At 41.0% G+C, this 16,480-nt stretch overlaps 2 protein-coding genes and 1 long non-coding RNA gene across 20 annotated transcripts in view; 1 reads left to right on the plus strand and 2 right to left on the minus strand.

The window, feature by feature from the left end:
* Window positions 1-8,751, minus strand: part of fam222ba (family with sequence similarity 222 member Ba) — an 81,145-nt gene extending 72,394 nt beyond the window's left edge. For 9 of the 17 annotated variants that reach the window (XM_024431776.2, XM_024431786.2, XM_024431780.2 and 6 more), the window contains exon 1: window positions 517-649. The gene's annotated coding sequence lies outside the window, so the exon portion shown is untranslated. Of the gene's footprint in view, window positions 1-516; window positions 654-8,621 lie in introns of those variants that run through there. The other 8 variants (XM_042326834.1, XM_024431774.2, XM_042326831.1 and 5 more) reach the window with 4 other exon arrangements.
* eral1 (Era-like 12S mitochondrial rRNA chaperone 1) lies at window positions 8,009-12,823 on the plus strand. 2 transcript variants are annotated; one of them, XM_024431789.2, is made up of 11 exons: window positions 8,009-8,278; window positions 8,679-8,843; window positions 9,055-9,182; window positions 9,309-9,386; window positions 9,559-9,605; window positions 9,697-9,758; window positions 10,022-10,134; window positions 10,321-10,644; window positions 10,834-10,983; window positions 11,278-11,358; window positions 12,347-12,822. In XM_024431789.2, exons 1-11 carry the CDS (start codon window positions 8,173-8,175, stop codon window positions 12,467-12,469), a joined length of 1,377 nt encoding a protein of 458 aa, XP_024287557.1. In that variant the 5' UTR covers window positions 8,009-8,172; the 3' UTR covers window positions 12,470-12,822. The 2 variants fall into 2 exon arrangements, with proteins under 2 accessions (XP_024287557.1, XP_024287558.1); XM_024431790.2 differs by lacking the exon at window positions 9,309-9,386 and having other exon boundaries at window positions 12,347-12,823.
* Window positions 12,824-14,513: 1,690 nt separating this feature from the next.
* LOC112257870 lies at window positions 14,514-16,168 on the minus strand. The gene is made up of 2 exons (XR_002954651.2): window positions 15,710-16,168; window positions 14,514-15,223 (listed from the first exon to the last, which is right to left on the minus strand). It is a non-coding gene; the product is annotated as an uncharacterized LOC112257870 (long non-coding RNA).
* Between the last annotated feature and the right edge of the window lie 312 nt (window positions 16,169-16,480).

The raw sequence follows: 16,480 nt of genomic DNA on the forward strand, positions 1-16,480 counted from the left end.
AAGACATTCCTGAAATTCTAGTTAACCAATTGATTTCGCTGGATAGTTAGATGGCACATGTAACACAAAATTGTTAGGTAACGTAAGAATGCATAATTCATTTAGTTAGAATATAATGTAAAAGGTAACAGTTTAGCCTCATTGTATAGCCATCTTTACAGTCCATTCAATTATGATTGACATATCATCAACATTAGTTAACTGACATAATGCGGGCTAGTTGACACATTCAATAGTGAAAACTGAAGTCTCTCGTTATGCCAAAACCTTAAATTCAGAGTTATTTGAACAAAGGAGAGGCTTTTAATCAAATGTATTGCTATTGCAATAGCATGCTAACTGCTGGCTATTGATAACTCGCAGCTAGCTAACGTTAACTAATGAAACACAGAGCTAGCGGATTGATAGCTAATGTTAGAATGACTCCTTTGTTGCCGTCTCGGCTTTGCACACATTTATGACAAGTAATTACCTTCCAATGATGAATGAAATCTCATATTAGATAGAAATACTTACTCTCCATGTACCTCCTCGAAAGGCATTGCTTAAAAAATCATCATGGTTTACAAATTCAAAAACAGATTTTTTGCTGTTGGACTGCTGCTGTCTGCGGCAGCAACTTCCGGCGCATGCGCAACTTTCTCAGCACCCAGCCAAGTCAATATGGTGTAATTGCAGACCACAATTGTGGGCGTTTCTTGATATGAGTGTTCCCTGATATCAGGAAACGCCCATTGATACCTGCCATTGGTCAGTTCCGGTGTTATGAGTAACCGGAAGGTTGCAAGTTCAAACCCCTGAGTTGACACTGTACACATCTGTCGTTCTGCCCCTGAACAGGCAGTTATCCCACTGCTCCTAGGCCTTCATTGAAAATAAGAATTTGTTCTTAACTAAATAAAAAAGGTGCCAGATTAGGATAATTAACGTATAACAGGTTAGGTGAATTTTGTTTACATAGCTAGCAGATTAGGATAACTAAGGTGCCAGGTTAGGATAATTAACGTGCCAGGTTAGGATAATTAACGTAACAGGTTAGGTGAATTAGCCATGGCAGATTAGGAGACTGAGGTTAAGTTTAGGAAAAGGGTCAGGGTTAGGCCAAATATTATGGATATACTGACAAGATACATGTCTCTCCGCCCTAACAATGGGAGTCTTTGTCCCCAAAGCGGTCCCGCCGAGTTGGGCCTTTCTTTTCCTGTTCCTCTTTGGTTAGACTAAGCTACAATCGATGACATATATAAAACACTGGCTTGCTGAGGCTATTTATTGGCCATTGAGAACTTTTAAGCCCCGGTCGGCCATATTGGAACTCCTTAGTAGGAGCAGTCCTCCATAGGAATGAATGTAATTCTACAGTATTTCAATTAAATGTTTAAAGGAAAACATTACATGTATTTAAGTCCTTTTTTGTAGTGGGGACAGCAACATTTGTACTCTGAAAAAAATACAATGAGAATTTTTTTTTGAGCATACTAATGTGCATACAATGTGAATATAATTATATAAGCTCACATAATATAATTTCAAAGTATGCATTAAGGTGTCTGTATTAGAATATACATGTCAAAAAACAGAATGTAGATATTAATAAATGCATTTCTATAGCTTCCAATAGTACCAAGATGGCTAAGCGGTGGCTTCAATACAATGCCTCCTGTCAATCATCCAAGGTTTATACACATCATTAGCTACAATACCTCGGTTGTCAAAAACTGTTGTCACCGCGAAAAAAATGGCCACTGACTAATGGCGAGCATCAATGGGTGTAACTTAATTTCAAGAAACGCCTATATCAGAAAACACCCCTAATTGCGATCTGCAATTACACCCTTCTCAGCCAAGTCAGTCTTCTAGCTGGAAGTTTTTCCCAGGCACTGATCTAAGATCAGTTAGGTTTATATTCCAAATAATGGATTAAGGTTTTGATAGGGTTAGGCTTAGTTGGTTCTAGAACTGTGATTAGGGACATCTTCTACCTGAAACAAGTCCCAAGAAAAGAATAGGAGAAATGTCATAATCTATTTAATAAACGTATGCTTGTGTTATGAAATGTAATGCTCTACTTAACATTTCCAGAAAATTTTATTAGGTCAACTATTGATATTGATATTCATTATTGTGCCAACAATAACAATGTGGAACATGATCATATTGATGGCAATATTCAATGCATAACATCTTGGTAAATAGGCCTACATAATATATGACTGAGCAAAAGTTTAATAATCCAAATCATTTTATATGTCTACATTTGCAAGACTAGATTACAATTCATTGCTTATTACAGTAATCCAAATCATTTGTATGTACACAGAATCCAGTGTTCAAGTCTTTCACCCACCTTAGTCAATAGAGTCATATGGTTTGTGATTTGATGAAGAATTCAATTGTGCAGTCTGAATTCTCTAACCAAAAGTTTGGACACCTACTCAAATCAAGATTTTTCTTTATTTTTACTATTTTCTACATTGTAGAGTAATAGTGAAGACATCAAAACTATGAAATAACACATATGGAATCATGTGGTAACCAAAAAACTGTCAAACATATTTTATATTTGAGATTCTTCAAAGTACTCACCCTTTTAATTTTTATTTTTTTACCCCCTTTTTTCTCCCCAATTTTGTGGTATCCAATTGGTAGTAGTTACAGTCTTGTCTCATCGCTGCGTCCTCCGAAACACAACCAAACCAAGCCGCACTGCTTCTTGACACAATGCCCATCCCACCCGGAAGCCAGCCGCACCAATGTGTCGGAGGAAACACCGTACACCTGGCGACCTGTGGCCTGCCACAGGAGTCGCTAGTGCGCGATGAGACAAGGATATCCCTGCCGGCCAAACCCGCCCTAACCCAGACGACGCTGGGCCAATTGTGCGCTGCCCCATGGGTCTCCCGGTCGCGGCCGGCTGCGACAGAGCCTGGACTTGAACCCAGCTAGCACTGCGATGCAGTGCCTTAGACCACTGCGCCACCCGGGAGGCCCAAGTAGACACCCTTTGCCTTGATGACAGCTTTGCATACTTGGCATTCTCTCAACCAGCTTCAGTCACCTGGAATGCATTTCAATTAACAGGTGTGCCTTGTTAAAAGTCAATTTGTCGAATTTCTTTCCTTCTTAATGCATTTGAGCCAATCAGCTGTGTTGTGACACGGTAGTGGTGGTACACAGAAGAAATCCCTATTTGGTAAAAGACCAAGTCCAAATTATGGCAGGAACAGCTCAAATAAACAAAGAGAAACGACAGTCCATCATTACTTTAAGACATGAAGGTCAGTCAATATGGAACATCTCAAGACCTTTGAACATTTCTTCAAGTGCAGTCACAAAAACCATCAAGAGCTATGATGAAACTGGCTCTCATGAGGTCTGCCACAGGAAAGGAAAACCCAGAGTTACCTCTGCTGCAGTGGATAAGTTCATTATATTTAACTGCACCTCAGATTGCAGCCCAAATAAATTCTTCACGGAGTTCAAGTAACAGACACAGCTCAACATCAAGTGTTCAGAGGAGACTGCGTGAATCAGGCCTCCATGTTCGAATTGCTGCAAAGAAACCACTACTAAAGGACACCAATAATAAGAAGAGACTTGCATGGGCCAAGAAACTTGAGCAATGGACATTAGACTGGTGGAAACCTGTCCTATGGTCTGATGAGTCCAAATTTGCAATGTTTGATTCCAACTGTTATGTCTTTGTGAGACGCAGAGTAGGTGAATGGATGATCTCAGCATGTGTGGTTCCCCTGTGAAGCATGGAGGAGGTGTGATGGTGTGGGGGTGCTTTGCTGGTGAAACTGTCTGTGACTTATTTAGAATTCAAGGCACACTTAACCAGCATGGCTACCACAGCATTCTGCAGCGATACGCCATCCCATCTGGTTTGCGCTTTAGTGGGATTATCATTTGTTTTTCAACAGGACAATGACCCAACACACCTCCAGGCTATGTAAGGGCTATTTGACCAAAAAGGAGAGTGATGGTGCTGCATCAGATGACCTGGCCTCCACAATCCCCTGACCTCAACCAAATTGAGATGGTTTGGGATGAGGTTTGGGCAGAGTGAAGGAAAAGCAGCCAACAAGTGCTCAGCATATGTGGGAACTCATTCAAGACTGTTGGAAATCATTCCTCATGAAGCTGGTTGAGTGAATGCCAAGAGTGTGCAATGAAGTCATCAAGGCAAAGGGTGGCTACTTTGAAGAATCTAAAATATATTTTGATTTGTTTCACACTTTTTTTGTTACTTTGTTACTACATGATTCCATATGTGTTATTTCATAGTTTTGATGACTTCACTATTATTCTACAATGTAGAAAATAGTAAAAATAAAGAAAAACCCTTGAATGAGTAGGTGTGTCCAAACTTTTGACTGGTACTGTATATCTGAAACAAATAAATGACCCCTTACATCTACCCACCTGCCTGCTGCTCCCCCATTATTGACACCATTTTGAAGCTTGGAAAAAATGGCATACATTGAGAGAATGTATCATTCCATTGTATAGTATATACCATCATGCCTGCCATCATGCCTGTTGAGAGGCAGGTAATGATACATTTGTGATATAGGAATTATTATCTTTCCGCTGGGGGAAAGACAACAACAAAACAAGTTACATAGGCAACATTTTTTAAATATTGAATGGTGATTTGAATCAGCAATACTTCTTTACCATAAATGATAATAATTAGCAAGTATATGATATAATTGATTGTATGTGTCTATTTAGGATCCATATAGATTCTATGAGACATGGAAATGCCTTGGTTATCATCCAGACCAGACTATTACAATGCCCCAAGCCAAATCCTGCCTAGCCTGCAAGCCTTACTACATCCACACACCACCTCCATCAAGTGAGAAGGGCCCAGGGGGGAGAGCTCTGTCTGAAAGCCCAATCACTGTGGCGTCAGCTGGGGATGGAGAAGTAGCAGCACAGCAGTGGGCACCATCAGGCCATAGTAAAGTTAATGACGCAGAATGGTGTCTTTTCTCCTGCCCCAGAAGAATGTCAATACAGGATGTTTAAGAACGCTGTACCTAATTACGCTTTTTAAATTCACAGCCGACATGATTGATGATTTTTGAAAGGGGGGCATTATCGATCCACCTCACAGACAAGTCCTATTGATTGCAAGTCTAGATTGACTATTACTTTTTTCTTTAGGCCGTCATTGTAAATAAGCATTTGATCTTAACTGACTTGACTAGTTAAATAAAGGTTAAATAAAAACTTTTTAAAAATCAGAGCATCTACAGTATGTGACCTGGTGGGAGTTTTTTTCAGTGGCTAAATCATTACTTAAAAAGTATTTTGATGAAGGCCTTTATAGAGGATGTGGCAGTTGCAGATTCTGTGTTGTGTTACTGACTGCAATCATCTGTAATGGATTGGTGAATGCGCGGTTGCATTGGCAGCTCCCTACCTGCCTTCTCCTACAGCTCCCTCTTGACATGCTCATGTCGCAAGCTTATTTTATCATCAACTTTGTTATTCCTCACCAGCAGCAAGGTTGACAGCATAACTCTAGCACCTGCCTGTTACATCACATCTAATGCTAGTCTGACTGCTATAGGAGATTCTGGGTAAATTTGATGTGACATAAGTTACTTTCCGCCTGGAGTCAACATAGGAGAAATGGAATTCCCTGTATGTTTTGGGGAAGGTTCCAGGCTCCATTGTCAATGAGAATTAAGAAACATTACTGCTATCAAACATTACAGATGCAAGATAGAGAATTTGAATGAATTGGAAAATGAACCAGAACAGAAAATAGATCATCAAGGACAATAACCACCCAAGCCACTGCTTGTTCACCCCATTATCATCCAGAAGGCAAGGTGAGTACAGGTGCATCAAAGCTGGGACTGAGAGACTGAAAAACAGCTTCTATCTCAAGGCCATCAGACTGTTAAATTATGTTAAATAGCCACCACTAGCACATTAGAGGTTAATGCCTCTAATGGAACACTAGTCACTTTAATAATGTTTACATATTTTGCATTTACTCATCTCATATGTATAAACTTTATTCTATCCCTATTCTACTGTATCTAAGTCTATGCCACTTTGACATTGCTCGCTCAATATTTATATATTCTTAATTCCATTCCTTTACTTTAGATTTGTGTGTATTGTTGTGAAATTGTTAGATATTACTGCACTGTTAGAGCTAGAAACACAAGCATTTTTGCTACACATGCAATAACATCTGCTAAACACGTGTATGTGACAAATAACATTTGATTTGATTTGATCTTCTATGACATTATTCCAAGTGCACTTTAAATGGCAACATGGGCTCTACAATTGATAATTAAATTGTTTGCAGGCACAGTCATTTTGTTATTTTTGGAGGGAGCCCTTTCCCTTTGTGTAAATGTTTTGCAGGCACATTCATTTTGTTATTTTTGGAGAGAGCCCTTTCCCTTTTTGAAGGCCAAAGTTAATGCAGTCATAGAAAGAACTCTGATGGCCATGTGAGGAAAGCCCTGAGGGAGCAATGGCCTTGAATGAATGTGTGGCTGTTCGTGCATGTATGCGTGTGTGCGTGTTTGAAAGCGAGCGAGAGAGAGAGAGAGAGAGAGAGAGCTCAGTTCAAACATACTGATCCTCAAATATCCTTTAGTTTCTAGTTCCATTAAAAGTATATTGTGCTTCTACACCTGCATTGCTTGCTGTTTGGGGTTTTAGGCTGGGTTTCTGTACAGCACTTTGAGATATCAGCTGATGTACGAAGGGCTATATAAATAAATTTGATTTGATTTGATTTGATATTCTACAGTGAGTGTCTGCTAAAGGCTCTATTTTTGCTGCTCCCTCTTTTTCGGCAGAGCTTTCAGTTAAATGATGACAGATTGTGAGCTACCTGATATCCTTCATCATTCTTCCCAGTGGAGGTGTTTGTTCCGCCCTGAGTGGGTCCTGGAGGACTAACAAGCAGCCGGCATGTTTAAAGGACTATGGAGAAACATCTGCTCTCTCTTGCTTTACTTGCGATGAGAATGAAAACAACATAATAAAATAGAACAAATCTATCTATCAACTACAAATACACTCCCCTATTCTCAAATTAACCTCAGTGCAGATTTTTGGATGATCAAATCCCCTTTTTGTCAATTTCTTGTGGTAAATTGAGTTTGCAAGAAAGGAATTTCACTGTACTAATGCATGTGACATTAAAAACTTGAAATTAGCAAGCAAGGCCATTTTGGCAGCTTTGCTGCATATTCCCCAGGATAACGCATTGCTTTAAGTCCTAAAGCCCAGGGTGTTTCGACTACAGTGTTTTTCCAAACTGTGGTGCATGTGGGCACCCCCAGGGGTAAACAAGTCAGCTGGAAGGTGTACATACTTAGCCCACTTGGACTGACAATCTGTAATGGCAGACTTGTCTGTTGCTATATTTTTCATGTATATTATCAAGCCATTTTTATCAGTTTGAAGATCCATAGGCCTATATTATCATTAAAAGTTTAAGTTAATTTACTTTCAGTTGAGTATTATTTTACCAGAGTTAATTAGCAGAGAGATTGCTATTGTGGCCAATTGCAATGGCTCAGTAGATAAATGATTTATCATGGATGTAATGTGGTCCTTCTCTATGTTATGTGGTTTTCTATATTGTGTTCCAAAATTGCTTTAACCATTTTCGATTGGGGTTGAGAGCCTTTACCTCCCTTCTCACCTCATTTGCTCACATTGTATATAGACTTGTTTATACTGTATTATTGACTGTATGTTTGTTTTACTCCATGTGTAACTCTGTGTCGTTGTATCTGTCGAACTGCTTTGCTTTATCTTGGCCAGGTCGCAATTGTAAATGAGAACTTGTTCTCAACTTGCCTACCTGGTTAAATAAAGGTTAAATAATTTTTTTTTTTTTTTTGATAGATGGCCTCAGAAGCCAAGCAAGAAAGATCACTGGCGTTTCTTCCTCTTGTTCGCTAGGGGGCAGTAAAGCCAATGCTCGCCACAATCACCAAGCAGACACTCTTCCAATTCAAAACCACTCTTTGGTTTGTCCATCATGGCTGCGCCCCTAGTTCAATGTGAAAGTAAGCGATCATGCTGCCATGAAGTAACCTTGCGCTACGTATAGAGTCACCGAAGTATGTTGGAATTTCAGCGATAGCTCGGCCAGATAAGTTTATATCATAAATGGCTTTCCGTGTGAGCATCTCGATTTTCGGGAAATCTTTACGTGTTCCGAGAGTTGCTAACGTGTCTGCGCCACTGGAAAATGCGTCACCGTTTCTCAGAACGGGTCAGTCATCTACCTTATCTGCTAAACTAGATTTAATATCCCAAAATAATAAGCGATGATGCAAATGTAATAGCCTTTCCCTTATCCAGAAATATACTTAATTTTGTCCGAAACAAATGTCTTATTATATTTTCTTGTCAGGCATGACAGCCATACCTTATAGCTGGCTGACTAGCTAATCAGATATAGTCAGCCAACGTTAGTTAGTTATTTCATTTTGAAGAAATTGATCTATTGATGTCAGGTTACATACATGTAATTTAGCTATAATTAATTTGGGGAAAAAAGTCAGATTCGTGCGTCATTGTAAACTAACGTTAGGCATAACAGTTGCATAAATTACCTGGCAAGTCTACGCAGTGATGGTGATAATCTCGATGTCTCTGTTGCTTTGGTTTAGGATGGGCTGCCCGTCGTCCAGGGACCAATAATGGACACGGTTTCCGCTTCACTCCTGCCTGTTTTATTACATCGGATGCGTTTTTGAGCAGACTGGAGAAAGGCAAAGCGGCGGAGACAGATGACACTCTTTATCACTATCCAGCCTCAGTTCTGCCCGACAGCGGTAATCACAACTGCTGCCTCTGAAAATTAAAGAGTTGGTTACCTCCGGGTTTAGGGCATCGCAGTACAGTTTCACATTATCGAAATGCTGTGCACTGAATGAATGTCTAAGAATATTATATATATATGCCCTTGTATTCTGTAGATCTGTATTATGTATTTCATATTTTACTCATACATCTGATAAGTCAACCCCTAAACTCTTGTTTCAGCTGAACAATTATCATTGCTGGTGAAGGATCCAGATCAACCAGAGAACTCAAAGGTTTTAAGAGTGGCCATCATTGGTGCACCAAATGCTGGGAAGTCCACACTGTCCAACCAACTGCTTGGCAGAAAGGTACTTTACTTTATTGTAATGGCCAGTTTCTTCACTTTAAGTTGTACACATATGCATCATGAGTCACTCTTAAGTCAGTCAGGAGTGTATTTCCATGAACACCAGTTTCTCTGAACATGATCATAGGTGTTTGCTGTTTCCAAGAAAGTGCACACCACACGGTCCCGTGCCCTTGGCGTTCTCACAGAAGACGACACACAAATTGTGAGAATCAGCTCACAGACCATGCATTTAGAATAGCAGCAATTTGACAAGTGTTTGTTTGTTTGTTTTTCAGGGCAGTCTTACATTATGTACAGTATCTGCCCAATATACAAACTTTAGATGTATTAGATAACCAAACTTGTACATGCTTACTTATACATTGTCTCTCTAGATTTTGCTGGACACTCCTGGACTCACTACACCTACAAAAGTCAAGAGGTGATTTGTTACACATGTTTCATTACTGTGGTATTATAGTGATAAAATGAAATGGGTGAATTTCCAACGGTGCTATTTATCTTCTCCACAGGCACCAGCTGGAGAAGTCTCTCCTCGAGGATCCTTGGAATACAGTCAAGGAAGCTAGTCTTGGTACTGTGTGACTCTTCACTTTTTGCAACTTTTCGGGCACTCAGATGATTGGCCATAACTCGCCCATTGCTTTAAAGCCAGTCTCGTCTATGCTTTTTAAACAGTATGTTGTCCCATACATTTTCACAATTCATTTGAAATAAATAATTTTGTGGGCAAATGTCGATGCACTGCATTGATTTTTCATGTATATAGGATTATGTGTGAGTGTCACTGGCGTATGCCATCATGTTAATGTCCTCTTCTTGTTGTTATTGCTTCAGTGGTGGTAATGGTAGATGTGTCAGACAAGTGGGCCTGCAACAAGCTAGACTTTGAGGTCCTGAAATGCCTGACCCAATACCCAGATGTCCCAGCAGTCCTAGTTCTCAATAAGGTACAACTTATTTATCACATGCATGCAAACCTCATCCTCTCCATGGCCTTGTCAATAATAACTGATCATATGTGCTGAGGTGAGATCATGGTTGTCATATGATATTATGCATTATTATGATGTAATAAATTAGGAACTGTCTACTACATGAATTGGCACATGAACTGTGTAATGTGTATGGCACAGGTTGACATGCTGAAGAGCAAGAGCAGGTTGTTGGAGATCACAGCAGATCTGACATGTGGAGTGGTGAACGGCCGGAAGCTGCAGGTCCGCAGGGTGATCAAGCCACCCTGGGCTGAGAGGAGGACAGACAGGGAGGCTAGGACATCAGGGTCTGGAGATGAGGACAAGCCGGGTGGTGATGTGGCTGATGGTGAGGGCAGTGAGGCCCAGTCAGGGCTGCGTAAGGAGCAGCTTAGGGCTCTGAAGACCCAACAGGGCTGGGCTCACTTCAAGGACGTCTTCATGCTCTCTGCTGTGGATGGAGAGGATGTGGAGACACTGAAGGTAATGTTAGCATATGGTGATATAGGGACTTATGAAGCAATGTATCTAATACTAAGTTAACAAGTACATTCAATGTAGAATTATTTGAGTTATTTTGAAATCCATGGACATCAATTGTAGCTATGTTGATGTATAACACTTAACTAACAATTAACAATTGCTGTTGACATCTGTCTGTCTCCTCTACAGAGATACCTAGTAGTGGGGGCAAAGCCTGGTTCTTGGCAATACCACAGTGATGTCCTGACAGATCAGACTCCTGAGGAGATCTGCACCAACACTGTCAGAGAGAAGCTTCTGGAATATCTGCCCAAAGAAGTCCCTTACACAATGACGCAGGTGACTAGTCATTACAGACACACACAGACTGCAGAGCCAGACAATGCACTGCACTCATATAGCCATATGCCGATATAGTGCGTGTGCATGTGTCAACCATTTTAACTGTCAAGCACTATCTCCCATCCCAGCTTGAGATGTATTGTAGGGCCAGTGTCCAATCACAATTATTTTTGACTCTTTAGTCCCTAATATCTATCTGTATGCCAGATATAGATGTAGCACATATAGAGAAATACTCATGGTAGTACTACTTTTGAAATTATATTAACTTTTTATTTCTCGCAATTGCAGGCCATTGACTTGTGGCACGACAGGGAGAATGGAGAGCTGGATATAGCAGTAAAACTGTATGTGAAGAAAGAAAGTCACATGGTAAGTGTGCTGCATTTCTCAGTACAATTTTTTTACATGTAGATTTCGATATGTCCCCTGTTGTGAAACATGTCAAGGAGCACCACTACCAACCTAACTACATTACTAATGAACACGTGAGAAGCCATCAGAGGAAGGAGATAAAGACGAGGAGAAAAGCAACTGGAACTTTCTTGTAGACGGAGCAAGGCTCCACGCTCTATGGTTTGGCCCTTCACATAGACCTGTCAATGTGTCGATAGATAGTTCATCTGAACCGTCTCTTTGACTTGTTTTCCTCCTCCCTTAAAATCACATCCCCATTGTGAGTCTACAGCTTGATTCTACGTGAAATCTCTATCAGGGTTGGGGTCAATTCCACTTCAATTTAGTAAATTCCAGAAGTAAATTGAAATTGCAAATTTCCATTCTGAGCAATGAGGAAAATTGGAATTTCAGTTTACTTTCTGAGTTGAAATGGAGTTCAGGCCAACTGATCTGTGTCCCGTCACACCCATCTCCACCTAATGTTGGAGATATGAAGCTGCTCTACCATGTGTTCTCATACTGATAGTTACATGTGTAGATAAACTGTGTCCTCAGACTCATGAGTTTCAAGTCATGATGCCCGGAGTCTTCTTTAGCCTGTAATACCTTGTACATATCTGAGCACTCCTTTTTAAACCATACATTTTTAATGGCAGACAGACTGGATGGATGTGAGCCTACATCTGCGTTGGTGCAGCAGTGCTCAAAGTGATTCAAACCTGACCCCTGCACCAGACTGCTCTCTAGGTTTTTATTCAGCTAAGGGAATGGTGACAAAGTTGAAAATCATTGATTTACTGTATATTTAGTTGTTAGGACCTAGTGATTATTACAGTATACATTCTTCATATCTGCTGTGGTAACTGTGGCCCTCTGGTGGACTTAAAACATTGACATATTGAAATGCATGCTCATATTATTATACTGTATTTCCTCTGTCCTTCATTTCTCCTGATGACAGAAAATGGTGATTGGCCAGGCTGGTCAGATGGTTGCCAGGATAGCCAGAGAGGCTGGAGACGACCTGAGCACAGTGTTCCTCAGGGAGGTCAAGCTGAGGCTCTCTGTGAAGGTGAAGAACTGACGAGGATTATGATGAACTGAGTGTTATGATCATCTGGGGGACAGTTTTATGGTGGCCTTGTGAATAGGAAATGAACACTTTTGGACTCACTATTTTCACAGAAAGATCTGACTGGTTTCTACTTCTTGACTATCAAATCAAAGTTTATTTGTCACATGCGCCGAGTACAACCGGTGTAGACCTTACAGTGAAATGCTTACTTACAGGTTCTATCCAATAGTGCACAAAAGGTATTGGGGGAACAATAGGTAAGTAAAGAAATAAAACAACAGTGAAAAATAACAGTAGCGAGGCTATATACAGTAGCGAGGCTATATACAGACACCGGTTAGTCAGGCTGATTGAGGTAGTATATACATGTAGATATGGTTCAAGTGACTATGCATATATGATGAACAGAGAGTAGCAGTAGCGTAAAAGAGGGGTTGGTGGGTAGTGGGACACAATGCAGATAGCCCAGTTAGCCAATGTGCGGGAGCACTGGTTGGTTGGGCCAATTGAGGTAGTATGTACATGAATATATAGTTAAAGTGACTGCATATATGATAAACAGAGAGTAGCAGGGGGCGGGGGGTACACAATGCAAATAGTCCGGGTAGCCATTTGATTACCTGTTCAGGAGTCTTATGGCTTGGGGGTAAAAACTGTTGAGAAGCCTTTTTGTCCTAGACCTGGCACTCCGGTACCACTTGCCATGTGGTAGTAGTGAGAACAGTCTATGATTGGGGTGGCTGGGGTCTTTGACAATTTTTAGGGCCTTCCTCTGACACCGCCTGGTGTAGAGGTCCTGGATGGCAGGCTACTTAGCCCCAGTGATGTACTGGGCCGTACGCACTACCCCTCTGTAGTGCCATGCGGTCAGAGACCGAGCAATTGTCGTACCAGGCAGTGATCCAACCATGCTCTCGATGTTGCAGCTGTAGAACCTTTTGAGGTTCTCAGGACCCATGCCAAATATTTTTAGTTTCCTGAGGGGGGAATAGGTTTTGGACAGACCTGTAGCTAAAATGTGCTGCTGAGAGCTTGTAAAGGCTCATCATGAGTCAGCTAGTGAGATAGCTATCAGAAACAGAGAGACAGCACTCTCTCCCCTGGAACTTGGTCCCAGCCTCATCTACAGTCACTTCTCTCAAGGGTCAGAATACTGTGTTCTTGCATAAGCATTCTTCTTACGTAAAAGATGACTTGCAGATATTTGTTTTTCCTTTCAGAGCTTCTGTAAGATTTTCTTTTAATTTCAATTTTGACCTCTTAAATTAAACAGCTCTATTTTGATGTGGAGTGTGTGTGTGTGTGTGGTGGGGGTTGGGCCGAGCTGTGAAAAGGTTTCTGGTTTATCTTGGGCTTCCAGAAGCTTCCCCTTGGCAGTAGACCTCTGCTAGCCTGGCCTGCTGATAATTGAACTGGGAGTAGCACAATCATGTTCTGTCTGTCGAATGTCCCTGTTGTTCTATCCAGCCCCTGCCTATCTCCGTCTCGCACTCTCTTGCTCAGCTGCCCATAGCATTGCAGTCCCCTCAAGCCTCCATTTCTATCAATCTTTCTTTTGTCTCTCTCATAGCAAAACTCAGCCCGAGAACTGAATTCTCAACTCTTTAATGGAAGGCAAAATGGAGCGCTAACCTGCTTGTAAAATGGGTCAGATAATAGTGATTAGGTTCATTTCTCCCTCCCCCTGTGAGTTTGCTCTGAGCTTCTTTCTCTATCCAGGCTACCTTGATGAATAACAAGTGTGTGCCCTCTGTGGCCTAAAGGAAGGGCAAAGAGTGAAAAAGAGAGGAAAGGCTGGAGTGTCTTGTTTACTGTGTACAGAAACAGCTGCTCTCCATTGATTACTGACATTTACACTGCTAACTTGTGTAGAATGCTAGACTTGACTCAGATTAGACTAACCAACTGCTTTTTAAAGCTGTATACTGTATGAAATTGAATAAATAAACTAAACATTCATACAATTGTATGTGTAACCTGCAAATGCATTAAGGTGGTAACCTTGGTAACAGTATTCCACCTTTAGAGTAAGATGTACACCCAGACATTGATAGTAATTTGGTTTTGAATTAAAACATTTATTTCACAAGTCAACAAACACCTTACAATTAAAATATCTAAATCAGTTCTTATACACAATTCTGGTTATTGGTATTACTAATCTGTTGTAAACAAATGCTCCTTGTTGCAAGGAAGAAAAGTCCAGTCCACCCGTTTTTAGTTTCCTTTGTTTCAACTCCAGATGACATTGAGAAGCAGCAATAGAACCCTTACCATTGCTAAAACTCAGTAATGGTAACGGTTTGATCGCCACCCTCTAGCTTCCAACCGCGTCTGTCCATCCGTTCGTGTGTGTACTACTGTAGCTATTACATTGAGAGGTGTCAATAGAACCCTTACCATTGCTAAAACTCAGTAATGGTAACGGTTTGATCGCCACCCTCTAGCTTCCAACCGCCAGCAGCGTCTATCCATCCGTTCGTGTGTGTACAAATGTAGCTATGACATTGAGAGGCGTCAATAGAACCCTTACCATTGCTAAAACTCAGTAATGGTAACGGTTTGATCGCCACCCTCTAGCTTCCAACCATCAACAGTGTGTGTGGGTGCTGATAGTGGCTAGAAGGGGGAATGAGACCCTGGATAGTACATCATCTATACTGTAGTGTCACCATAACGAACTTACAGTATATGATGATATCCTGTCCAGGGTACAAGACCAACATACAATGTCCCATGATGACTTCACCTAAATGAATAAACCTGTTGGAAAAAAAGAGAATGGATATTACATATTAAACACACAAACCAATGTAGAGAAACCGGTTTGAGTCAATATGTTGTTCATGTGTTAACATTGAGAAGTCTACCACCCTGGGTATGAATACAATATGCATGCTATATTCTAGAATTATATTTTCCCAGACATAAAGTGCATGCGTGATCAACAGAAATGTCAGGTGTCCAAATCTTTTTGAGGAGTCCTATTACAAGACTAACCAAGTACAGGTCCCACATTGCATTATATCGAGAGCGTGTACATGCGTTCCTTTGATGCAATTGCTTGTGGTTAACTAAAAAACACCACTTGCAGATCCTCATAATAGAGGACCTTCTCTAAACATCAGCTCTCTCCCCTAATTATCCACCTTCAAATGAAGCACAACTGACAGCGGTAGATGTTTCGTGACTTGGTTAGGTGATCAAAAACATCTGTAAATATCACAGAATTGGCCTCTAAGTGCTCACCTCCACATCTGTTCTGTCTGCGTTGTCCTCAGTCTCCTCTTGAAGAACAAAGTGTTATTTAAGGGTGTTGATGGTGCTCTTAACACGCTGCTCTCGTTTACAACCACCAGCACATCTCCAACAGCACCAGGTTGTTCACAGACCCCTGACAGCTTGGAATGGTCTCCTTTAAGGCCACCAGCTCATTTACATATGGTGATGACATCACAGCTCTGGTCCCCTTATCTATCATGTTCTGGGTCTGGTCCAGTTTGTCTCTGACCAATGACATGCCCCCACCCCTTCTAATCAGACCCCAAACAGTTTTGCAATAACAGGTGTTTGACATCTCGCCTCGACGCCCCTCCATGCCCCCATACAAAGTACGTTTTTTGGAAAGAGATACTAGGGCCTTATTTTGGCATGTTTATTTGACCTACACCATATACAGTACATTCAGGAAAGTATTCAGACCCATGACCTTTTACACATTTTGTTACGTTACAGCCTTATTCTAAAATTGTTTTTTTTTTAAATCCCCCCTCATCAATCTACAGACAATACCCCATTATGACAACGCAGAAACAAGTTTTTAGAAATGTGTATAAAACCCCCACCCCGGAAATATCACATTTACATAAATATTCAGACCCTTTACTCAGTACTTTGTTGAAGCACCTTTGGCAGCGATTACAGCCTTGAGTCTTCTTGGGTATGACGCTACAAGCCTGGCACATTTGGGGAGTTTCTCCCATTCTCTGCAGATCCTCTCAAGCTCTGTCAGGATGAATG

This window comes from Oncorhynchus tshawytscha, linkage group LG09 (genome assembly GCF_018296145.1).
Source record: "Oncorhynchus tshawytscha isolate Ot180627B linkage group LG09, Otsh_v2.0, whole genome shotgun sequence".
Lineage (NCBI taxonomy): Eukaryota > Metazoa > Chordata > Actinopteri > Salmoniformes > Salmonidae > Oncorhynchus > Oncorhynchus tshawytscha.